Source organism: Tamandua tetradactyla, chromosome 14, assembly GCF_023851605.1.
Source record: "Tamandua tetradactyla isolate mTamTet1 chromosome 14, mTamTet1.pri, whole genome shotgun sequence".
Lineage (NCBI taxonomy): Eukaryota > Metazoa > Chordata > Mammalia > Pilosa > Myrmecophagidae > Tamandua > Tamandua tetradactyla.
This window is the reverse complement of record NC_135340.1, coordinates 90,601,702-90,628,890: the sequence shown is the minus strand read 5'-3', so window position 1 is coordinate 90,628,890 and position 27,189 is coordinate 90,601,702. Positions and strand designations below refer to the sequence as shown.

The 27,189-nt window shown below is 39.4% G+C and overlaps 1 protein-coding gene across 9 annotated transcripts in view; it reads right to left on the bottom strand.

The window, feature by feature from the left end:
• The window catches only part of SCAPER (S-phase cyclin A associated protein in the ER), a 678,157-nt gene that overhangs the window by 18,091 nt on the left and 632,877 nt on the right, over positions 1-27,189 (bottom strand). For 8 of the 9 annotated variants that reach the window (XM_077128470.1, XM_077128471.1, XM_077128472.1 and 5 more), the window contains one exon: positions 18,228-18,377. In XM_077128470.1, coding sequence (XP_076984585.1) covers positions 18,228-18,377 — 150 coding nt within the window. Of the gene's footprint in view, positions 1-15,539; positions 17,365-18,227; positions 18,378-27,189 lie in introns of those variants that run through there. The other variant, XM_077128474.1, reaches the window with a different exon arrangement.

Below are 27,189 nucleotides of genomic sequence, written 5' to 3'. Positions count from 1 at the left end.
ACACACCTGGAGCCCAGGCCAAGGACAGGAGCAATGTGACAGGAGGGACCTGGAGGTCAGTGACTTCTGGGTATCATATACAGAAATGGCATGCCCCAAACACACATACACACACGCGCACACACACACACACTCCTTGGTCTTCTGATACTTTGGGGGTGGGGGTAAGGTAGGAAGAGTGTGGAAGTAGTTTTATTTAAATATCTCAGGAAAAGAATTTGAAAAGACTGTCCACATACATCATCAAGCCAAATCCACTGCAGAGAAACAGAGATTCCTTTGGCTAGCAAACAAATTCCTGTCCTCCCAAGCTTGCTTCAGTTATAAGATGATTTCTAGATGAGATTAAATTCAGAGAACTTGGCAGACTATGTGGGAAGCAGGCTCTTTAAACACTAGCCTTCTTCTTGGTGGTCCCAAGGACTCACTGCAGCCCAGCACGACACAGCGTCAAGGAGGAAGGATGAGAGCGAGGGGAGAAAGAGAAAGAGAAGGAAAGCCGTTAGGGCCATCGGAGAGGCTAAAGCCTGTGGGTGGGGACTTGGCTCCTCACAGGTTTTAGAAACAAGGTGGTCTGAGGGAAACCGGGCTTTTCTTCACGCAGGAGGGTGTTGGTGGTTGTCTTACTGCCCTCCCTCCAGGGAAATGGCATCATAAGGCTCCTGATGGGCAGCTCTCTGCCTGCCAAGGAGAAAAGGCTGGGTGCTGGGTGCTGTTAGCAGAGGGCTGTGAAAGAGGCTTCTGGGCAGCCTCCTCCTCAAATACCATTCTGCCCTGCAGGGAAGGATAATGCTTCTGAACCTGCTCATAGCCTGGGATTCTGTAGAAGCCCATCTACCCACTTTCTGCATACTGGAGTGGACTCTGAGGCACTATTTGACATGTCATTCTCCTTTTAGTAACTTTTAGGGCTCTTTATCACTTTTAAGAGGAAAAAGCCCCAGGTTCTTGGCCTATCACATAGATCCTTTCATGCCCTGGCCCTGCTGGTCTCTATTCTTAGCTCTTGTCTTCTCCCCCTACCTCCTAAGCGCCAGTTAGAACGAACAGCTTGCAGCTGCTGAACTTGTTAGGCTATTTTATATCTCATTACCTTTGCTCATGCTCTTTCCTTTTGCCTAGAATGTTTTTTCTACCTTGCTCCCTGGTAAGTGTCTACTCAGCTTTCACATATCAGCTCAAACACCACCTCCATGGTGAGATATTTCCAAGAAGATCCTCTAGCACACGATTGGACATATCCCAGTTTATTGCCTCCTGTCCCTGCCCTGTCCCCCCTCACCCCCACCAAATGGCAGCAACTTAAGGGCAGGGATTTTGTCTATTTTGTTTCTGTTTCCTGGGTATCTAGAACAGTGCCTGGCACACTGTGGGCACTGCAATGTTTGTGGAAGGAAGGAATGAGTTTTAGCACTCACAGCACTGCCCTTAGGCTGCAGCTTCACAAGGCCAAAGTCTGGGATGTATTCACCCTTTTTTTTTTGCATGGGCAGGCACCAGGAATCGAACCCGGGTCTCTGGCATGGCAAGTGAGAACTCTGCCACTGTGCCACCATTGCCCGCCCTGTATTCACTTTTGTATTCATCTCACAACATACGGTCTGACACAGGTTGGGCACTAAGCAAAAGCTGATAAATGAGAGCAAGAAGTACTGAATACTCATATGGACAAAAAGTTCATGATACTGGCATTTCCCCAAGAATAAGTCATTCTGCAGCCTTCTGTTGTGTGTTAGAGTCTTTCCTCCTTTCATGTAGTCTATTCTGCAAGAAGAGTTTACCTTTTAAATAAAGCATGTTCTAAATTCCCTACAAACACATCTTGAGGCACAAAAACGTTGGACTAGATTATCTCAAACACTTGGTCTAACTCTCAAAGTCATGGATTCGATAATTTATGCTGCTTCCATTTATTTAAATTTATATTTGAGAAAGAACTTGTCTGAAGAGCAAAGACTCAGAAATTATACAGAATGACCATATCACTATAAATTTGAGGTCTAACTGTGTTTTGGATGTTCTGTTTATTTGCATTATCTGTGTCCCATTTGCCTTTGGCAGAGGGGTAGTGATAGTGGCACTGGTCACAGAAAGCTTTGGACAAGGTGTCAGGATGCCTGGTTCTGCTGACCTTGGACAAGTCCTTCTACTTTCTGGCAGTGAGAGGAGTTAAACTACATGAGCTCTGAAGACCTTCAGGCTGCATATATAATATAATTCTGAGTTATGAGCATTCACACATATATATGCCTACACCTGCAGTATGTTGCCCACACTTGCAGAGACATTATATTTAAATTGGTTAAAAAAAAAGGAAGCTAAGAATATTTTTCTTAAGAATGAATGAAAAAACCTTCAACTGGTAGCTCCTCTGTCTTTCTAATCTAGCTTCTTTAAGAAAAGAAAACTGATTACTTGTAACACACATATATGCGCATACACCCACAGAACACTTAAAAGGTTCTGTCCACTACAGCTCTAAAGGAAGCGCACGTAGCAGTAGGGAGGTGGATAGGTGCATTTAACAATGTCTTAAAACACAAATCAAATATTCCAAGTGGGCTTGGACCTTTCTGTGAAGAGAACCTGGGACATACCTTCCTCACCATGGAACTCTTGGGTGGTGTGAGAACAGCATGAGTAATAAATGCAGAGGATAAAATAATACATTTTCTGGTCATACTCTAACAGCAGCTAGAGAGCATGGATACATTCCATGGAGCATTTATAGGCTCACCAGCATTAGTCTATGACAATTTTATTTAATCATAAAAATATAATAGCAGTCGAATCTTTTTGTAGTTTCAGTTTACTTCTTTAAGTGAAATAAATGGTATCTCAGATTTCTTTTGCTTTCATCTCTCTGCTCTAAGTACAGTAGGATAAGGTTCCAATTAAGGCCCATTAAATGTTCACATTGATTCATGTGAGCCATTTTCCAATTTCTTTTCCCAACACAATCTCAACGCACCTCTGAGATATCTCTGTGGTGTGTTTTTGGTTTAGCAATTGCCCATGCAGAAGAGAATTACTTGGCTATGAGGTCTCCCTCCCTCCTACTTTTGCAGCCCAAGGTGGTGAGCGGACAGTCTCCTTCATGGACTTTCAGACAAGCATGTGCTTATCACCTTTCAGGTATGTCTAGCTGAACCAGGCATGCCGCTTAGATGGCAGCTGGCCAGAGCCAGAGTGATCCTCCCAGACCCCTTGGTGCTGTCACAGTAGCACAGTGAGGGCAATCCAGAGATCTCCGCAGGAGGTCCCCCTGGTGCTTCTACATCTTTTGGGACCACAGAGGAGCCCCAAAGAGCTTTCTCCAATTTCTCAACAGATGGGGAAACAGCAGAGATGGCCCATTTAGAGTAGTATCAAATGTCAGATCTGAGGGGAGTGGATCCTCCAGGACTTTTCTCATTAAAAGCAGGGGCCCTGTGGGCAGATGAAGATAATTTCAACACAAAAATCACTGACTCAACATTTACTCTGGGCCAGGCAATGTGCTAATAATCACTATGTGCATGATCTAATTTAATGTGCACAACAAATCACATGAGGCATTATTGGTATATTCTCCATTTTATAGGTGAGGAATCAGGTTTCAAGAAGGAGCAAAACTAAGACATTTCTTTTAGAATAGGTTCAAAGATACATTTATCTTATGAGGCAATTGCTATGTTCCAGGCATTGTAGCCAATGGTTTAGAACAACGAACAAAACAGACAAAGATCCTTCCCAAGGTGCATACTTTCTAGTGGAGGGAGACAGGCAATAAAATATATATGTCAGGGTTAGCAAGTATATGGAAAAAAATAAGGCAAAATGAAGGGGAAACAGTAACCATGGGGCAGATGGGCTTTTTTAGATACTGTAGTCAGGAAAGGCCTCTCTGATAACATGACATCCTAAAAGAAAACCTTGGTAGTGAGCTAACATTGATTTCTGAGGGCAGAGCCTTCCAGGTAAAAGGCAGCAAGGACACAGGCCTAGGTGGGAGGGGTGGCAAGGCACATTTGAGGAACAGCAAGGAGACCCAGTGTGGCTAGGGTAGAGTATTAGTAATTATTGTAGTTAGAAATGAAATGATTAAATTTATCTAATTATACTGATCTGCCCATGACTTCCCAATTCATCTTAGAATTATATATTCATCCTCTATCAGAGCTGGAGGGCTCTTCAGAGCAGTCAGGCTAACTCTTTTTTACAGACAGAAACTAAAGCCCAGAGAAGAGCAGTGACTTGCCCAGGGTTAAACAGCTGGACAGGTATGAAGGGATCCAGCAGGCCCTACTTCTCTTGCATCTGTTTCATGGTAATGGGCTTTTGTGATGGAAGAGGGTCTTATATAAATTTCCTATCTCAGGAGGATTCGATAGTGTAAAGTTGTCAATTTATTTCTAAGGTAACCTATAAATGTGAATAACTGGAACCTAAATCTCAATGTAACTTTTTAGACTGGGACTACATTAAGAAATTCTGAATTCTTAAGTTGAGCTTTAGGAATAAACATTATAGAATAGACACATAATTGTCTATTAAGACACACAATTAAAACAGTATGGAAAGGGACAGAAATAGAGAATAATAAATTAGTAATTCCCCAAACAGATAAAAGTATAAAGGATTCAGTATATGATAAATTTAAATCAATTTGGTAATATGAACAGTTCAATACATTGAGTGATTATAACTAAGCATTTGGAAAAAAAGTGTAGTTCCCATATATTTTACATTGGAATAAGATACAGGTTGAATGAATTTTGAAAATTTGAATGTAAATTATAATAGTATAGAATGTAAGAAAAAGATATCAGTGAATATTAATATATTTGGGGGAGGGAAGGGATTTTTTTAGGGAGGGTTAAATATTTTTATTCTGATAACATATACAACCTAAAGTTTTCCCTTTTAACATCATTCAAATACATGACTCAATGTGTTAAATACATTCAAAATGTTGTACTATCGTCGTTACCAAAACTTTTCCATCCCCCCCCCCAAACAAAAACTCTGTTTCAAGTAAGCATTAATTCCCTATACCTCACCCCCACCACTGGTAACCTATATTCTAGTTTCTGACTATACATTTGCATATTCTAATTATGTCATATAAGTGGAATTGTACAATATTTGTCCTTTTGGTGTCTGGCTAATTTCACTCAACATATTGTGCTTAAGGTGCATCCTGTTGCAGCATGCATCCAAACTCCATTCCTTTCTATAGCTGAATAATATTCCATTGTTATGTCTATACCACATTTTGTTTATCCATTCATCTGTTGATGGACACCTGGGTTGCTTCCATCTTTTGGCAATGAGGAATAATGCTGCTATGAATATTGGCATGCAAATATCTGTTCAGGTTCCTGCTTTCAATTCTTTTGGGTATATGCCTAGAGGTGGGATAGCCAGGTCATATGGTAATTCTATACTTTGAGGAGCTGCCAAACTGTTTTTCACAGTTGCTGCACCACTTACATTCCCACCAATAATGTATGAGTGTTCCTATTTCTCAACATTCTCTCCAACATTTGTTATTTTCCATTTAATAGTAGCCATTCTAATGGGTATGAAGTGGTGCTTCGTGTGGTTTTGATTTGCATTTTCTTAATGGCTAATGATGTTGGACATCCTTTCATATGCTTGCTGGCCATCTGTATATCTTCTCTGGGGAAATGTCTTTTCAAGTCTTTTGCCCATTTTTTAACTGGGTTGTCTCTTTGTTGTTGAGTTGAGGGAGTTCTTTATATATTATGGATATTAAATTCTTTCCAGCTGTGTGGTTTTCAGATATTTTCTACCATTCTGTATCTGTAGGTTGTCTTTTCATTTTCTTGATACTGGCCTTTGATGAACAAAATTTTAAAATTTTGATGGACTCCTTTTGTATTAGTGAGGGTTCTCCCCAGAAACAGAACTGACAGGATATATAGACATAATATAGCAAATGTTATGTAGTTTTCTATAGGATTGGCTCACATGGCTGTGGGGATGGGCAAGTCCAAACTCTGTAGGGAAGGTCACAAGCTGGGAATTCTGATGAAGGTATTTAGTGAATTTCCCAGAAGAAGCTGGGTGGCATAAGTAGAAAGGAAATTCTTCCTTTTGATTGCTGAAAGAATCAGTTCTCCTTGTTAAGGCATTCAAATGAGTGGATAAGACTTCTCTCATTGCTGAAGGCAATCTTCTTAGTAGACTTTAGATGTAATCAGCCATAGATGATATCAACTGACTGATACTTAAATGCAGGAAATATCCCTACAGTAAAAATCAGGCCAGTGCTTGCTTGACTAAACAATTAGATATTATTAGCTAGCCAAGTTGACACACGAACTTATCCATTATATCCATTTATCTAGTTTTTCTTCTGTTGCTTGTGCTTTTGGTGTAAAATCTAAGAAAAACTATTGCCTAATACAGGTCCTAGAGATGTTTCCCTATGATTTCTTTTTTTGTGGGAGTTTTACAGTTTGGGTTCTTATACTTAGGTGATCCATTTTGAGTTAATTTTTGTATATGGTGTGAGGTAGGGATCCATCTTCATTCTTTTGCATATGGACATCCATTTTTCCCAGAACCATATACTTAAGAGTCTATTCTTTCCCCACTGAGTGGGTTTTACCCTTGTCAAAAATCAATTTGCCACAGTTTTGAGGGTTTACTTCTGAACTCTTACTCATATGTAAAATCAGAAAGCATGTGTCCTTAAACCTTGTTCTTTTTCAATATGGTTTTGGCTATTCAGGGCCCCTTACCTGAAAGTGAGTTTTAAGCATTTTCAGCATAATATAAAAGACAGAAACTGTCAAGTAAAAAATTCATTGATTTGATTACCTCAAACTTAAAAACCTTTTGATGGAAAAGAAACAAAATTGTCTCAGGAGAGGTGTTTTCTCTGATTATAGATTGGTTCTTTACAATCTATCTCAGAGTGATTTATTGAAAAGGTTATCACTAAAGACCAAGGCAGGCCCAGAAAAATTTAGATTTGTCTTGGGATCACAAGTTAAACTTTGACAAAGATTCCTTTTGGCCTCATTTTCTTGTGTATAGTTGACACCCAAATAGAGAGTTTCAAGTGAGCAAAGGATAACTGAGGTTGGTGCACACACCTCTGATCTGGCAATAGCATTTATCTCTAAACCTTGTTCAGAGCTTCTGGGTTTGTATATTCTGGGAAAAATGTGCTGAGGGTTTGCTGCTTGGCTTCCTCTTGTGCGTCTTATGCTGCTCTGAAGCAGGGTCTGGTCTTGGGATTGACCTCGGAAGACGATGATTAACTACATGTTACCTTGTGGCTAAATTAAGCCCTCATAATGACCCTACTACTGCTCTTGGTCTCATGGCCACTGCTGAAGGAGCTTAGTGGCTACCCAATTTGTTAAAATCCAACTGAGATGAAGTTATGGTTATTTTTCAATTTCACATATGTGACATTAGATTTTATGACAGTTTTCTTTTTTCAATCTACTAAATTTATTTTAACATTTGTTCACTTTATTATTTATTTATTTTTATTCAACATAACAACATACAAACACAAACATTCTTACCAAATTATCATTCCATTCTTGATATATAATCAATAACTCACAATATTATCACATAGTTGTATATTCATCATCATGATCATTTCTTAGAACATTTGCATCAATTCAGAAAAAGAAATAAAAAGAAAACAGAAAAAAATTCATATATACCATACCCCTTACCCCTCTCTTTCATTGATCTCTAGCATTTCAATCTACTAAATTTATTTTAACATTTGTTTCCCCTATTATTTATTTATTTTTAATCCATATGTTTTACTCATCTGTCGATAAGGTAGGTAAAAGGAGCATCAGACACAAGGTTTTCACAATCACCCAGACACACTGCAAAAGCTATATCATTATACAATCATCTTCAAGAAACACGGCTACTGGAACACAGCTCTACATTTTCAGGCAGTTCCCTCCAGCCTTTCTGTTATGCCTTAACTAAAAAGGTGATATCTATGTAATGCCTAAGAATAACCTCCATGATAACCTCTGGACTCTGGAATCTCCCAGTCACTGACACTTTATTTTGAATGACAGTTATTTGATTGGAGTGTTTTGAATCTGAGTTCTCTAAAAACAAGAAACTGAGAAGAATGGTAAGGGAAGGATAGTTTATCTATATAATCTTGCTTCTTTTCAGATCACTATGTTAGAATTAAGAATTCAGTCTCCTGTTAAGATTTTCAGGTAATCAAATATCTTATCTAGCACCAGGAAGATGATGATGATAACAGAGCAGGCAGGGACAGCAACAACTACCTTTCTTGAGCATTTATTATGAATTAGGCCCAGTGCGCTCTCTTTTAATTCATACAACAACCAGGGGAATAGTGGAATCATGACTTCCATTTCATAGATGAGGAAATTGAAGCCTAGAGTTTACTAACTTGCTCAAGGTTACTGTGCTAGGAAAAAGTAGACAGAGATTTCAAAGCCAGCTGACTTGACAGCTTCTGTTTTGAACCACTATGATATTTGACATGCCAGAGTCCAAGTTCAAAACCTGAAATGCAGACTGATTTAAGGGGTGAATTCATTCATGTTCCCCTTCACTACTGCATCATGCAGAAGCAGGAGGATCTGTGGGAATTATAGTGAGTCACAAATCAGAAAGCAATCTCCTATAAAAGGGGAAGAATATTCCTTCCTCAGCTAAGTACTACAAGTATACCTAGCCCATGTTAATGTTGAATGGTATGATGGTTTGAAACTGATATGTACCCCACAAAAGCCATGTTCTTTCAATCCAATCTTATGGGGGCAGACCTACTGTTGGGTGGAATTTCTTGATTGGGTTGTTTCCATTGAGATGTGACTCACCCAGTCATGGGTAGGACCTTCTGATTAGGTTATTTCCATGGAGATGTGACCCAACCCATTCAAGGTGGGTCTTGATCAGATAACTGTAGAACTTTAAGAGGGAAATATTTTTGAGAAAGCTCAGACAGACATTTGGAGATGCTAAGCTAAGAAAGAAAATCCAGAGTTTGTCTCAGAGAAGCTAAGTGAAGACCCACAGACTCTTTGAGAGAAAGCCACTAGAATCAGAAGCTGAAAACAGGGAACTGGGAGCAAGGAACAACCAGCTGATAGAGGGGTTCCAGATGCCTGTGGCCTTTCTTTAAAGTAAGGTATCTTATCTGGATGCCTTAATTTGGACATTTTTCCCTTTGTAAAAGCCAATTCATTTCTGGTATATTGCATTCCAGCAGCTTTACCAACAGAAACAAGTAGCAATGCTTTCCATCTGAGGGCTCTTGGTCCATGGGGTGGCTGCCGGCTACTCCAGCTGATCCCCTGGCAATCAGCCACTGGATCATGCCAGAGGTACCTATGACTTCTCAGGTGGTTTCTGAAGTAAAAAAGTAACTGGTGTGTGAGCACGTGGTACTTTAAACCACCCTTGTATTAGAAAATTCACCAAAGATATGGGGGAAATCAAAAGTGTCTTTTTTTGGATTCTGTGAATTTCATGATTTCACTAGGCCAAGGCGGCTAACTGGCAGATTTCATTTTAACGTCAGCCGGGTCACTCACTGGAAGTCTTCAAATAAACAATTAGGCAAAAGCTTTTTTTTTTTTTTTACATGGGCAGACACCAGTAATTGAACCCAGGTCTCTGGCATGGCAGGTGAGAACTCTGCCTGCTGAGCCACTGTGGCCTGTTCTTTTTTTTCTTTTTAGTAAGGAAATTTACAAAAAATCCATTTTTCTTTGATGTGGTAATACTGAAAGTAACTTGGTTCTAAAACGTTCATATTGCTGAAATTCTTAGGCTTTTCTTTAGACACGATGCATTTTTATTTTATGAAAGGAACTTATCTGTCAAAGAAAGAAAACACTGGAAGTTAAGCCCTTGTGTGACAGCTAAAGAATGAGCTGCCGGTACTGGAAGAAGAGAAAGGCCTCGAATGCCGGAGCTTTCATCTGAGACACCACAGCAGACTCCACTCATGGACTTGGATGGGCTGGGGGAATTTACCAAATGGGTGTGACCTAGGACCATCTGTCTTTGAGAAAAACAACGAGTAAAGTCAGAATATTTGTACAGGAATTAGGCCACCTCTGAAAGTTTTAAAAACTGGAATGAGGTTGTGGAAAACTGCCACTCTTAAAACACAACCCTCTGCTTCCCTCACCTGCAGATGGTATCCAGCTAGGAGCTCCTGTTTCTGTCTTTAGGGATCCGTCTGGGGTAGTAGAACGGATTTACTTTAGGAACCTTTAGGACATTGACCTTTGGGTTTGCTTACTGAGTTGTCAAGTTACAAAAGAACTGGAAAATGCATGCCACACAGCTCAGCAGAAATAAGCCTCACTGTCCAGTTTACTTGCCAGTTTTGATCTCCCTGGAAGCATTCAGTAGACTGTGGTACAACATAGAGCAGATGATTACGTGATCTACATAAACTTCTCTACAAAGAAGCTGGTTGGGGGGAGAGTGGGCCAAAGTCTATTACAAGAGACTTCAGTTCAGCTCAGACAGCTGGAATCTCTTGGGCCTTTCCAAATGAAAAAGTCAGTTGCTAACTAAAATGAATATGCAAAGACGCTTAATCCCAATAAAGTAATATGCAAGCAGTCAAATCACTTGTCATTCGAGTAATTTAATTATCAGACCACATTTAGTTATCCAATATAAAATGTAAATAAAGTGAAGAGCTGACAGCACATACTAATTATATTCATTATAATAATTAAATGGGAAGGAGCTTAGAAAGAGTCATGAAAGCTCCATAATACGCAGGGGAGGTTTTGATTAAAACAACATTTTAATTAGAAACAACAACCCTATAGGAAACAAATGATTGGTTCAATCAAGGATGGGGCATTATTTTTATTACTGAGGTTTCCCTTCTGAAGTTATCCTTGGTATCATGGGGCACCGTCCTTCCAGTTAATAGACTAAATGGTGGCAAATAAAAAGTGTCAGTCCTTTATGCAAAGGAGTTGCCTAGTAAAATAACCTGAGACTACAGCAGGATTTCAGGCTCTCCTGTCTTATAGACACAAGCTGTTTCCTCAGTAGGAAATACAGGATCCCCTGTGGGCAAATAGGCCCTGCAAATTAACAGGGCTTCTGACTAACAATAGGGAAGCATTAAATGAATTGAGCATCATAATTTCTCCTCTGAAAGTCCTCTGATTTCAAGTGTGGCATCAGGTTAAATAAATTCACTTTCAGAAGAACAGAAGTGAGGTGGAAAGGGCACTAACTAGACTGGCAATCATTAGGTTGGGCTGTGGTAATTCTTGCTTGGTGATTCCTTTTCCTTCTCTGAGCCTCAGTTTCTTCACCTGTAATATGAGGAAACTGGACTAGATGTCTCACAGCTCTACTAGGATGACGGCTCCATGGATCTGTGATTGTGGCTGGAGTGATAGCTTACAATTGCACTTAACGCATCCCCCTAGCAAACGTTTACTGGGTAAATTACTGGGTTTTGGTGGGAGTAAAAGTTAGTTTTAAAAATGAAGACAATCAGCCTTTTTGTCATAGAAACCCCCAACTCTCCAGGAATACGAGCAGTTATCAACTCAGCAGGCCTCTGGCTGTTTCCCATATTCTGCCCCTGTCTTTCAGCCTAACTGGCATGGAGCCAGTCATGAGATGGTAAGAACAGGTGCAAGTCTGAAAAGCTGTGGCTGGAGATGGCATCACAGAGCAAGGTACCTGACATCTCACCTATGCTATGAGCATCTGTCAATGGACCCCTTCTGTTAAAACTGGGAAGTCAAAAAAAATTTTAGCTTTTAATGATGAGTTGCCACATAGTGGACAGATAGCTCATGAAGTTCTCTGGTGCTGAGAGAAAATGGGAGTAGGGTGAGTGGTACTGGAAAAACCACAAAATGGTTTGGAATCCCCTTGAGATCAGAATGCTCGTCTGTCTGTGGTTCCAATTCCAGCTATAAAATATCCAGAGACTCACAGATAGAGGAGATCATTCAGTATAATCCATTTCTTTGTACAGTCAAAGATACTCAAGCATCAAGAAGGGAAAAGATTTATTTCAGACCACACAGCTAGTGGAAGAGCTAGGGCTAGAACCCAGGCATTCTAAATGCTAAATGTTGGTCCATTTGTGCTCTTAAAATGCTTTCATTTATACCTTCCCAGGATTTTTAGGAGTCTCCCTGAGTAAGGTACACAGATATGCCCCAGAAACAGCCAAGTCAGCTTTCACAGAGACAGTATGGCAGGTTCTCAATATATGGTCTTGGCAAATGGACATCATCTTCCCTACCCTTTACCACCACCCCTGATACACCTCAGCAATCCCTTGGAGCAGGTCTGTAACACACTAGATTTTCTAAGAAATATGAGGTGAAATGAAAAGTATATTGGGTTGGGCTGTACAAGACCTGGATTCCAGTCCTGGTCTTTCAGTGATTCTCTATACTATTTCAATAGGGGCTTACTTCACCTGTCTAAGCCTAATTTCTTACCTGTTTGTGAGACAGGAATAATTCCTGTACCTACAGCCTCAATGAAGTGCTAATGAGGTCCAAGGGATAGCAGATGGAAACAATAGTATAAAGTACTCTATAAATACCAGACATTATGCTTAGAAACAGCATTTCCATAAGGCACAATTTCTCAGTTTTTAACAATTACTATTATTTCTATCAATTTGTTATTTCTCTATTACTTCTTCTTTTTATTTTTTATTAATCAAAAAAAAGAAAAGAAATTAACACAACATTTAGAAATCATTCCATGCACTCAGTAATTCTTAGTATCATCACATAGATGTATGATCATCATTTCTTAGTACATTTGCATCGATTTAGGAAAAGAACTAGCAAAACAGCAGAAAAAGATATAGAATGTTAATATAGAGAAGAGAATTAAAATAATAATACTAATAAAAAATATATATATATAAAAAGGAAAAAAAACAAAAACAAAAGATACAAACAAACAAACAAAAAACTATATTTCAGGTGCAGCTTCATTCAGTGTTCCAACATAGTTACATTACACTTAGGTATTACTGTGCTGTCCATTTTTGAGTTTTTGTATCTAGTCCTGTTGCACAGTCTGTATCCCTTCAGCTCCAATTACCCATTATCTTACCCTGTTTCTAACTCCTGCTGGTCTCTGTTACCAATGATATATTCCAAGCTGATTCTCGAATGTCGGTTCACATCAGTGGGACCATACTGATGTGAACCTTTAGTTCACATCAGTATGTATTTGTCCTTTAGTTTTTGGCTAGAGTCACTCAGCATAATGTTCTCTAGGTCCATCCATGTTATTACATGCTTCATAAGTTTAGTCTGTCTTAAAGCTGCGTAATATTCCATTGTAGGTATACGCCACAGTTTGTTTAGCTACTCGTCTGTTGATGGACATTTTGGCTGTTTCCATCTCTTTGCAATTGTAGATAATGCTGCTATAAACACTGGTGTGCAAATGTCCGTCTGTATCTTTGCCCTTAAGTCCTTTGAGTAGATACCTAGCAGTGGTATTGCTGGGTCGTAATCCATTCTGCCAGTCTATGTCTTTTGATTGGGAAATTCAGTCCATTAACTTTTAGTGTTATTACTGTTTGGATAATATTTTCCTCTACCATTTTGGCTTTTGTATTATATATATAATATCTGATTTTCCTTCTTTCTACACTTTACTCCATACCTCTCTCTTCTGTCTTTTCGTATCTGACTCTAGTGCTCCCTTCAGTATTTCTTGCAGAGCTGGTCTCTTGGTCACAAATTCTCTCAGTGACTTTTTGTCTATAAATGTTTTAATTTCTCCTTCATTTTTTTTATGGTTTTTTTTATTAATTAAAAAAAGAATTAACAAAACAATTAGAAATCACTCCATTCTACATGTACAATCAGTAATTCTTAATAACATCACATAGTTGCATATTCATCATTTCTTAGTACATTTGCATCGATTTAGAAAAAGAAATAAAAAGACAACAGAATAAGAATTAAAACAATAATAGAAAGAAAAAAAAGAGAAGGGGTAATTGGAGCTGAAGGGATACAGACTGTACAACGGGACTGGATATAAAAACTCAGAAATGGACAGCACAATACTACCCAATTGTAATGCAATTATGTTAAAACACTGAATGAAGCTGCATGTGAGGTATAGGTTTTTTTTTTTTTTTTCTCCTTCATTTTTGAAGGACAATTTTGCTGGATATAGAAGTCTTGGTTGGCAGTTTTTCTCTTTTAGTAATTTAAATGTATCATCCCACTGTCTTCTAGCTTCCATGGTTTCTGCTGAGAAATCTACACATAGTCTTATTGGGTTTCCCTTGTATGTGACAGATTGTTTTTCTCTTGCTGCTTTCAAGATCCTCTCTTTCTCTTTGACCTCTGACATTCTAACTAGTAAGTGTCTTGGAGAATGCCTCTTTGGGTCTATTCTCTTTGGGGTGCGCTGCACTTCTTGGATCTGTAAATTTAGGTCTTTCATAAGAGTTGGGAAATTTTCAGTGATAATTTCTTCCATTAGTTTTTCTCCTCCTTTTCCCTTCTCTTCTCCTTCTGGGACACCCACAACACATATATTTGTGTGGTTCACATTGTCCTTGAGTTCCCTGATACCCTGTTCAAATTTTTCCATTCTTTTCCGGAGAGTTTATGTTTCTTTTTGGAATTCAGATGTTCCATCCTCCAGTTCACTAATTGTAGTTTCTGTCTCTTTAGATCTACCATTGTAGGTATCCATTGTTTTTTCCATTTTTTCTTCTTTGTCCTTCACTCCCATAAGTTCTGTGATTTGTTTTTTCAGATTTTCTATTTCTTCTTTTTGTTCAGCCCATGTCTTCTTCATGTCCTTCCTCAGTTTATTGATTTGGTTTTTGAAGAGTTTTTCCATTTCTGTTCGTATATTCAGCATTAGTTGTCTCAGCTCCTGTATCTCATTTGAACTATTGGTTTGTTCCTTTGACTGGGCCATATCTTCAATTTTCCGAGCGTCATCCATTATTTTCTGCTGGTGTCTGGGCATTTGATCAGATTTCCCTGGGTGTGGGACCCGGCTGGTTGAAAGGTTTTTCTGTGAAATCTCTGGGCTCTGTTTTTCTTTTCCTGCCCAGTAGGTGGCGCTCGTGGCGCCCGTCTGTCTGCGGGTCCCACCAGTAAAAGATGCTGTGGCTCCTTTAACTTGCCAATCCAAATCTCGCAGTCGGCCCAGGAAACCGCGCATGGAGGGGGGGTCACCGGCCGCCGCGGCTTGGGGGAGTGCCGGTCCAAATTGCCCAGCTGGCCCGAGACGCCAAGCGTGGCGGGAGGGCCCCGCTATCCAACGTTCCCAGTCAGACCGGGGAGCCACGTGCGTGGAGGGGACCCCAGTCGTCAGCCGCCCCGGCTGGGAAAACGCGCGCCCCTCGGGTATCTCACCGCAGCGGATTCTCCCTGCCCGTTCAGCCGTTCCAGAATGGGGTACGCTGTCTTTTTGGTCTCTGTCGTGGCTCCGGGAGCGGTTTCGTATTGTTTCTGTTTCTTTAGTTGCTGTTCTGGAGGAGCTCAATAAAGTCTTTTAATGCTAAAATGGTGGACGACACGCGGGGGCTCTCTATTACTTCTTAATCACAGTGTTTCTTCTCCTAGACTGTTGCATTCAGAAATTGCCCTGGGACTGACTTGACTTCTCTGATACTTCCCCATATCCGAAGAGGATATCCAGATTAGTATTCAATCGTTCTTTGAAGCACGGTGTTGAAACACAAGGTTTGGCTTTAATCACTTTTCTAATTTCTTCCTGATACTAAGCTCACCTCTTAACAATTATCTCCAAGACCCATTGCATCCTCTTCTTTCCTAATCAATAAACCACAGGGTCTCTGTCTCCTCCTCCTTGTATTGCCTAATCCTCTCTCTGCTCATTTTATCTGCTTTTTTCTTGTTCCAATATGCCCAGGCTTCATTTTCTCCATGAGATCCAAAACTGTTCTAACATGCCATCTCCAAATACCCCATTTCCCATTCATTTTGATGAGCCCAGAGATATTGGAAGCTGGTATTGTGCCTAAAAGAGGGAATTGGTCTGTGTTCCAGCATCAGCAGAAAAACTTCTGAAATCCCACACAATTCTGAGTTCAATGAATTTATCACAATAGAGTTGGTTTAAGCAAAGAGTTTCAAATCAACTCTGAGAACGAGGTGAACGGAGAGAACTAAATGGTTTTTTTTTGTAGCAGAAATGCACAGATCAAAATACAATCACACACGTGTTACTCACCTCTTTACAAGTACAGTAGATAATGTCATGATATATAGTAAAGAACAAGCATAAGAAAGAAGTTGTTAGGTAAATCATGGAATGTCCACACACGCAAAAAGCCATGCAGCCATTAAAAATGATATTCATAAAGAATGATTCAGCTATAGCATTAAGTGTATAGAGTAGGATATGAGTGTGTGCACACTATGATCTCTGCTATGTGAAAATCTGCATAGAAAAGAGACTGGAAAGGCACCTGTCATAATGTTAACAGCGGTTATCTTGGAATGGTGAGATCAGAAATAAATGTAATTCCATTTTCTTCTTTACTCTTGCCTGTTGATTTCATGATGAACATGGACTACTTTTTTTTTTTCTTTCCTTTTTTTTTTTACATGGGCAGGCACTGGGAAACAAACCCGGGTCTCTGGCATGGCAGGCGAGAACTCGCCTGCTGAGCCACTGTGGCCCACCCAAAATGGACTACTTTTATGATCAGAAAAATAAAAACAAGCTTTTAAAGGAAAATAAAATGGAATTAAGTAAATTTAGGTTTAATGGGATATACATGAATAACACACACACACAAGAGCTTTTCTTCAACTTTCCTTTTCTAAGCAGCTTCTAGGAGACTTGTGAACCTGCTCAGCTTGCCATGAAATGGATAAAGCCCCACTACTTGGAGGTGTTGGCAAGAAAGCACACTGTCTGAGTGTTCCCACAGTGGAAGGTGAGAAAGATCCACCCTCCTGGCAACAAGGTCTGCAAAAGGGGAACTTTTCTATGAATGATATTCTGATTCACATCTTTACTTTAACCATGGGACTCTTTCTAAAATGGAATGCATACTTGTCAACCTGCTTAAAGGGAATGCACTGACCATTCATTTTGCCTGCATGCTCACTCAGGATTGGCATAAGAGGCATCAACAATTATCTAGAAAAGAAAATATAAGGTTTAAAGTCCCTTGAATCCAGATGTCTTTTGCAATTTCTAAGTTCTTGGACTGTTATTTTTTATGTCCTCTTTCTCCTTGTCAGGGAGGAGATTTCAGCTCTCATTGTGCATCTTCTCACTTTGTACTTGGCTCTGGCAATATAATTATCTTCTCTTCTTCTTCTGCCCTAGTTTAGTTTGCTGAAGGGTGACAAACCTAGTAAGTATGCTTATTAAGAGATTCGCCTAAAATAAAAATGAGTAAGCTGGGAGCAAGAGTTAAGGGGTTATTTAGAGGCTTTTTCTTAGATATGACCTATGTGATTAAGGTTGCTGTGTAGGGGATTCTGGGTAAATGAGGTGGTCAGGAATTACTACTCAGTATGTTAGTTATGTCCTAACTCTGGTTTCAGAAACAAAGAGAAAAAAGGTGTTTTATTTTCTACAAAACATGTAACACAGATTTTCCAATTCTTAAAGCAGCAGAACACTATTTACAAATGAAATCTTGCTCAGAAATCAAGCAGTCAAAACAGTTAGAAGCAAAACTTCTCTGGGTGACTTAAGGGAGAGATACCCAGAGACGTGCCCTCTCCATCTCCCCTCCAACACCATCTGGTAGCCTCTAAGCACGTAAGCAGAAGCTAAGAGCTTGGAGGATTCTCAGTTTCATAAAGCACCAGGCTCTACTACTATTTGGAAACTGATCCAAGTGGAAAGATGCAAGTGTCTCCATCAAAACAAAAAATAGATGCATAGGACCTCAGAGCATGTGCTAAAGAATCTACATGGTAAGGGAGCAGATGCTTCTGTGAGGTATAAGAAGGATATTTTATTTAAAATATTTTATTTTTATAACTCTAAGAAGAGGCCCAGGGACTACTCTTGGCATTGATCAAATCTCTTTGGATAAAGCAGCCAGAGACATACCCCTGGAGCCCAGTAAAGGGACTCCGCACACAGGACAGATGGGTTCCAGCAGGCTAGCCTGTCTTTTCTCACTCCAATACCTCACACTCACAGGGCTGGGGGAGCAGTCGAACGAACACTCTGGGGCCTCTTACCTGGTTATCTGGGTGGTTGACTGTGAAGTAGCCCACGCAGATGATGACCTCATGAAGGAGGGTTTCACAGGAGATGTGGCTGCAGTAGCTCAGCAGGGAGCTAGCAATGTGCCGGAAAGCAAGGGACAGGCCCTCTGCCCCTACGATAGACTGACAAAGACAAGGAGCAGTTAGAACTCCCCAGCCATGCTGCAAATCACAAAGCAAGACTGGGATCTGTATGCTTTCTGCCACAGTGTTGGCAAAGCATATGAAAGTTAGAGCACCATGCTTAACAATTCAGTTCAGGGCTTCGAGCTCTAATAAATAATCATAACAAATGCAAAGTTTAACCAGAAAACAGAAAGAAAATAGAACACAGAAGACCAAATGCCTGCTTTTGGTTTACAGATAGCTCGAGATCTATCTGTAAATCTAGATGCTATCTGTAAATCTACTGACTAGCTAATTTCCAATATATCCTTTTTTTCTAAAGGAGAAAATATTTTCTTGTGCACAGGGATAAAAATACACTTTTAGTTATGTCTAAATAAGAAGAAATACAAGTAACAACTAGCTATTATTCAAATAAACAACTTTAGACACTCAAGACTCCTTAGGAAGTGTGAAAACAAAATAAAAATTTCCCCCAAATCATGAAGCCCCCTCAGCTATGATGCTTCTGGGATCCTTTAACCAAACAGGCAAAGGGCGGTCAGCTGTGGGCGACGTGAGAGGAGAGGCTGAGTCTGTCTGCGTAGCCTGAAGTTTGTATTTAATAAACATGTCAAACAGACAGAGCGACAGGAGGGCAAAGGGGAGAGGCAAAGCCCACAGAACACACTTGCAGCCCTGCACTGGAATAAAGCACCACTGCTGGCCTGTGGGAAAAGACACTATTTTAAAATTCATCTCTCCACTGGAGGTCTTGCTGTGCCAGAATCAGGTCAGATACATTGTAGTTTAGAAGTTTCAATTAATTCATTTTGCCTAAGAGCAGGTGAAAGAGAGTCCTTTTAATGAGTACTGCTAAACAAATTACTGCTAAAGTAGAGCACCTTCTGTCTCAGTTTCACATCACCAAGCAAAAAGCAACAACAAAGACCCAAAGAGACTTCAGGAAAGCTTTGCTCCTTTAAATCAAGTAATGACACCTTCTCAGTTCAACCCTTATTTAATTAGTTGTGTCCAGAATGCCATGAACTAGTGCCCTTTGTTTAACCTCTACTGCTAAGAGCAGGTCAAGGGGCATGTAAGTTTGAATATAAAAATTAAGCCAAGTTTTCAAGGAAATGATATTCCCCTTTTAGTCAGAATTAATTGCAAAGTCAGTAAACTGATTTGTTTCTTAAGACCACCTTCAACTGTAAAAACTGTCAAAGTTTATACAATATACAATATCCTGATCTCAAAGCCATCTGTGCCAATGCGAATTCATAGTGAAATTCCACTCTTTGTGGAAGACAGAAAAACACTTTGACAGTCTTTTGAAATGGAACCAGCTAAGAAAATATTTTAATGGATCTCCACTACATGATGGGTTTTCACACAAAAGAAACATGCCACAAGAAAGGTGGCAGAGCACTGGGAGTGCTGCATTCAGCTCCCAACTTTCCAACTCAACATCTCTAACATGACTTGGGTAAATTCCTCATTAGACTCCGAGTCAGCATACATTTCCTGAGTGCCTCTGTGCTAGCTAGCACAGTTATGTGTCATATCATTTAATCCTCTTACAATTTTGTGAGGCAGGCAGTTTTACTGTTCTACAGGTGAGGAAACAGTCTTAAAGGTTACAAGTGATGTAAGGTCACACAATTTGATGTGGTAGAATGATGGTTCAAAGTCAGATCAGTCTGATTACAGGGCTGTGATGAGGAGGTCTTTGTATTTAATTTACATGTTCAAAAAGAAATGGAAAACAAATACAAATAAAAAACAATGAACAAACCCCCCCCCCCCCCACAAAAAAAACTTTAAAAAAAAAAAAGAAAGAAAAAGTAATGTCATGGTCAGATTCATGTGTCAACTTGGCCAGATGGTGGTATCTGTTTGTCTGGTTGGGTACAAGCGCTGGCCTGTCTGTTGCTATGAGGACATCTCATAGAATTAAATCATGATCATGTCACGCTGCATCCACAGCTGATTCCATTTGTCATCAGCCAAGGGGCATGTCTTCTGCAAAGAGTGATGCTTAATCTAATCACTGGAAGCTTTTTAAGGAGGACTCAGAAGAGACAGGTTCTCTTTCTGTTCTGCTTCAGCTGGTAAGCCTCTCCTGTGGAGTTTGTCCAGACCCTCCATCGGAGCCATCAGCGTCACAGCCTGCCCTACTGATTCTGGACTCTACGTCCCCATGGTTATGTGAGACACTTTCATAAATTTTATATTTAAGGGTATTTCTTGTTGATTCTGTTTCTCTAGAGAACCCTAATACAAGTAATTTACATGATCATTGCACACTTGATCAGATGTCCAGCTACATCAATCAAGTCTGTTGCTTTAGCTTGCTGAACAGAATGTGGAAGTCCAAAAAAATAGTCACAAATCTCTGACTGTCTTCCCGTCAAAAGGTGGGGTCTATGTACCCTCCCTTGACTTGGGGAAGGTCTGTGACTGATTCAGTAAAGAGTATGGTTGATATGCCACTATGTGACTTCTGAAGCAATAAAAAGCCTTCCGCTACTTCTGTCTGGTTCTCTTGGGACAGCTGATTTCTACATGTTTCCTCTCAGGACACTCCCACCCAGAATCCAGACAGAAGCCCAAATTATTTTGGTCAATATGTAAGCCTAGTCTTCACGCTATCCCAGCTCAGGCTCCAAATATGATAGTCAAGGAGTCTCCAGAAAATTCCAGCTCCAATTATTTCAGCCAATCCTCTCCGCCCTGACATCATGTTGCTGAGACAAGCCATCTCTGCTGTGATGAGGTCTGTCTGAATCCTTAATCTTAAGGAACCACTTAATCTCTGCTCACAATGAAATGTTTGCTGTTTTACTGCACTAAATTGCTTTGCCTGCCTGCCTGACCACCTACCTCCCTCCCTCCCTGTCAGCTTTGAAAAAGTTTCTAATGATCTTTACCAGATGATTACAATATCAAATCATGTTCTAATCCTTATGGAAATATTTTTAAAATCATAGTAAACTGCTTTCATTTATTGAATATTAAATATGTTCATACCATCATGCCTGGAGAAGTGGGGATGTTAATAAAACATTAAATTTTTTTTTAATTAGAGAAGTTGTAGGCTTACAGAAAAAATAATGTAAAAAATAGTGTTCCCATAAACCTCCCTATTACTGACACTTTGTATTAGTGTGGTGCCTCTGTTACAGTTGATGAAAGAATATTAAATTTGTACTATTACCTACAGTTCAAAGTTTACATTAGGTGTATATTTTTCCCATAAATGATCCACTGAAGTTATTAACACTTTGCAATGCATTAGTGTGGTACATTTGTTATAATTCATGAAAGAACATTTTTATACTTGTTCTATTAATTACAGTCCACTGTTTACAAGAGTTCACTGTATCATTCAGCCCTAAGTTTTATTTTTAAATTTTTATTCTAATAATATATACATGACCTAAGATGTCCTCTTGTAACCACATCCACATATATAGTTTAGTGCTGTTTGTTACACAAACAATAATGCACTACCATCACCACCACACAATTCCAAAAGTTTACAATCAACCTAATTAGAAATTCTGTAAAAATTAAGTATTAACTTCTATGATGGTTGGGATCTGGAATCAATTTGGCCAAGTGATGGTGCCCAGTTGTCTGGTTACGCAAGCACTGGTCTAACCATTACCGCAAGGATATTTTATGGTTGGTTGATAAACCAGAAGGCTGGTTTCTTAAATCATCAGTGAGTTGATTGCAGCCGTGGCTGATCACATCTAGGATCAAATAAGGGTGCATCTCCCACAAACAAGAAAATTCAATCGGGGGACTTGAGTCAATCAGTTGAAGACTGAAGGGAGAAGAGAAAATTTTCACTTTTTCTTTAGCCAGTGAGTCCCTCCTCTGGAGGTCGTCTAGACCCATCATTGGAGTTGCCACCTTGCAGCCTGCCCTATAGATCTGGGATTCCTGCATTCCTAAAGTTGCATGAGACACTTCTATAAATCTTATATTGACAGATATCTCCTGTTGGTTCTGTTTCCCTGAGAACCCTAACTAATACACCTGACAACCAATATTCTAGATTCTTACTCCATGAGTTTGCTTATTCTAATTGTTTGTGAGTGAGATCATACAATATTTATCTTTTTTTGTCTGGTTATTTCACTCAACATGTCTTCAAGGTTCATCAATGTCAAATGTATAGGACTTCTTTCTTTTTTATGGCTAATTGATTTTCCATTGCTTGCATATACCATATTTATTAATCCATTCATTGGTTGATGGGCACTGGGTTTTTTTTTGGCAATTGTAAATAATGTTGCTATGAACATTACAGTGCAAATATGTTTGAGCTAGTGCTTTCTGTTCTTTTGGGCATATATGTAGTAGTGGTATTGCTGGGTTATATAGTACTTTTATACTCAGCTTTTCAGGGAACTGCCAAATTGTCTTACACACTAGCTACATCATGCTACACTGCTACCAGCATGAGAGTATTCCTATCTCTCTGCATCCTCTCCTACACTTGTACTTTCTTTTTTTAAATAGTAGCCATTGTAATGAGTGTGAAATGGTGTCTCACTGTGGGTTTGAATTGCATTTTCCCTGGTGCCTAATGATGTTGAACATCTTTCCATGTGCTTTCTGGCCATTTATATATCTTCTGTGGAGAGATGTCTGTTCAAGAATTTTGCCCACTTTTTAGTTTGGTAATATGTCTTTTTGTTAATTGAAGAATTTCTTTACTTAAACTGGATATTAATTCTTTCTTTTTCGTCACATAGTTGTATATTCATTGTGGTCATTTCTTATAACATATGCATTAATTCAGAAAAAGAAAACAGAAAAAAAAATACATATCATGCCCCTTACCCCTCCCTTTCATTGATCACTAGCATTTCAATTTACTAAATTTATAATTCCCCCATTATTTATTTATTTTTAATCCATATGTTTTACTCATTTGTCCATAAAGTAGATAAAAGAAGCATCAGACACAACGTTTTCACAATCACACAGTCACACTGTGAAAGCTACATCATTATACAATCATCTTCAAGAAACATGGCTACTGGAACACAGCTCCACATTTTCAGGCAGTTCCCTTCAGCCTCTCTATTACGCCTCAACTAAAACGGTGGTATCTGTCCAATACACAAGAATAACCTCCAGGATAACCTCTCGACTCTGGTTGGAATCTCTCAGCCATTAATGCTTTAATTTGTCTCATTTCTCTCTTCCCCCTTCGGTCAAGAAGGTTTTCTCAATCCCTCGATGCCAAGTCCAACTCATTCTAGGATTTCTGTCCCACGCTGCCAGGAAGGTCCACAACCCTGGGAGTCATGTTCCACATAGGGAGGGGGAGGGCAGTGAGTTTGCCTGTCGTGTTGGCTGAGAGAGAAAGGCCACATCTGAGCAACAAAAGAGGCTCTCTTGGGGTGACTCTTGGGCCTAATTTTAAGTAGGCTTAGCCTATCCTTTGCGGGGTTAAGTATCATATGAACAAACCCCAAAACTGGGGGCTCAGCCTATTGCTTTGGTTGGCCCCACTGCTTGCAAGAAAATCAGGCCTTCACCACTTGAGGAAGTTGAATTTTTCCCCTTTCTCACTGTTCCCCTAAAGGGACTATGCAAATGTCTGTTTATTCACTGTTCAAATCCTTCTGGGATTTATTGAGACATCACTCTGGACAAACCTACAAAATCTCATGCCCTACTCAAGGTTCCATGCACTTATGATGTTCAATTAAGCTGTCCACATAAGTTATATTAGGAAATGCACTAGTCAAAATATAAATATAAATTTTGTACTAAATAAACATTTTTTTGCTTTACTCTCACACATAAGTTTTAAAATATTAATTACCATCTATTTTCAACACCCTGCATTATTGACATTCCTTTGTTCTTCCTCATGCAAAACATTTTTAAATTTTTACATTTAGTCACTATCATTATACACCCTAGGCATTCCTAGATTATACCATCTCAGTCTTTATCGTCTGTCTTTCCTTCTGATTTCATTTGTGCCCCCAGGTCTCCTCCCTCTATAATTCTCATATTCAGCTTCACTCAGTGTTCTAACATTATTGTATTACAGTTAGGTAGTATTGTGCTATCCATTTCTGAATTTTTACAATCAGTCCTGTTCCATAATCTGTATCCCTTCATTTCCAATTATCCAATATCTACCCTATTTCTATCTCCTGATGACCTCTGTTCTTAACTGAAATTATCCAAGTTCATTCATTAATGTTACTTCATATCAGTGAGACCATACAGTATTTGTCCTTTTGTTTCTGGCTAATCTCTTTAAGGTCCATCTATGTGTTACATACTTAATAACTTCACTCTGTCTTACAGCTGCATAATATTCCATCATAGGTATATACCACAGCTTGTTTAGCCACTCAACTGTTGATGGACATTTGGGCTGTTTCCATCTCTTGACAACTGTAAATAATGCTGCTATAAACATCAGTGTGCAAACGTTCATTTGTGTCTTTGCCCTCATGTCTTCTGAGTAGATACATGGCAATGGTATTGCCGGGTCATATGGTAATTCTATACTTGGCTTCCTGAGGAACCACCAAACTGCCTTCCACAGCAGTTGTACCACTTGACATTTCCACCAACAGTGGATAAGTGTGCCTCTTTCTCCACATCCTCTCCAGCACTTGTCGTTTTCTGTTTTATTGATAATGGCCATTCTGGTGGGTGTGAGATGATATTTCATTGTGGTTTTGATTTGCATTTCCCTAATAGCCAGGGAAGCTGAGCATCCTTTCATGTGCCTTTTGGCCATTTGTATTTCCTCTTCTGAGAAGTGTCTGTTCATGTCTTTTGCCCATTTTGTAATTGGGTTGTCTGTCTTTTTGATGTTGAGTTGAACAATCTCTTTATATATTCTGGTTACTAGACCTTTATCTGATATATCGTTTCCAAATATTGTCTCCCATTGTGTAGGCTGCTTTTTTTACTTTCCTGATGAAGTTCTTTGATGCACAAAAGTGTTTAATTCTGAGGAGTTCCCATTTCTTTCTTCAACTCTTGTGCTTTAGGTGTGAGGTCTAGGAAAACGCCTCCTGTTATGAAATGTATTAGATATTTCTCTACATTTTCTCCTAACAGTTCTATGGTCTTAGAGCTTATGTTTAGGTCTTTGATCCATTTAGAGTTATTTTTGTACAGGGTGTGAGATATGGATGCTCTTTCATTCTTTTGCATGTGGATATCCAGTTCTCTAGGCACCATTTATTGAAAGACTGTTCTGTCCCAGATGATTGGCTTGACTGCCTTATCAAAGATAATTGTCCACAGATGAGAGGGTCTATATCTGAACACTCTATTTGATTCCATTGGTCAGTATATCTATCTTTATGCCAACACCATGCTGTTTTGACCACTGTAGCTTTGAAATAAGCCTTAAAGTCTGGTAGTGTGAGACCTCTGACTTCATTTTTCCTTCTCAGGATACTTTTAGCTATTTGGGGCACCCTGCCCTTCCAGATAAATTTGGTTATTGGTTTTTCTAGTTCTGAAAAGTATGTTTTTGGGATTTTAATTGGTATTGCATTGAATCTGTAAATCAACTTAGATAGAACTGACATCTTAAGTATATTTAGTCTTCCATTCCCTGAACACAGTATGCCCTTCCATTTATTTAGGTCTTCTGTGATTTCTTTTAACAATTTCTTATAGTTTTCTCTGATTAGGTCTTTTGTCTCTTCAGTTAAACTTATTCCTAATTATTTTATTCTTTTGGTTGCAATTGTTAATGGAATTTTTTTCATGATTTCCCCCTCAGATTGTTCATTACTAGTGTATGAAAATACTAAAGATTTTTGAGTGTTAATCTTGTACCCTGCCACTTTGCTGTACTCATTTATTAGCTCTTGTAGCTTTGCTGTAGATTTTTTGGGATTTTTGAGATATAGCATCATCCATCTGCAAACAGTGAGAGTTTTACTTCTTCCTTTCCAATTTTAATGCCTTGCATTTCTTTTTCTTGTCTAATTGCACTGGCTAGAACTTCCAGCACAATGTTAAATAACAATGATGACAGTGGACATCCTAGTCTGGTTCCTCACCTTAGATGGAAAACTTTCCATTTTTCCCCACTGAAGATGATGTTAGCTGTGGATGTTGCATATATTCCCTTTATTACGTTGAGGAAGTTCCCTTCTATTCCTATCCTTTGAAGTGTTTTCACCAAGGAAGGATGTAGAATTTTGTAACATGCCTTCTGTGCCTCAATCAAAATGATCATGTGGTTTTTCTGCTTTGATTTGTTGATATGGTATATAGTAGCTAGGATTCTCTAGAGAAACAGAATCAGCAGGAGATATCTGTAAATATAAAATTTATAAAAGTGTCTCACACAACCATGGGGATGCAGAGTCTAAGGTCTGAAGGGCAGGCCACAAGCTGGCAGCTCCAATAAAGGTTATCAACGAATTCTCAGGAGAGTCTGGCTGCTGAAGCAGGAAGTGTGATTGCCTCTTCTGAGTCCTCCTTAAAAGGCTTCTGGTGATTACATTAAGTGACACTCATTGCAGAACACACTCCCCTTAGTTGACTGCATTTGCAATGTGGAGGCAGCCAACGTGGTCATGATTTAAGTCCATGAAATGTCCCCATAGCAACAGGCAGGCCAGCACTTGCCCGACTAGACAACTGGGCACCACCACCAGGCCAAGTTGAAACACGAACCTGACCATGACAGTCCACCCCTTGTCAACATGGCAGCTATATACATCACCTTAAACCATACTTAATCACTAAAGTGAAAACAAGAACAGACACATTTTTCCTTGGCTGACAGTACTCAACTGTCTCGCGT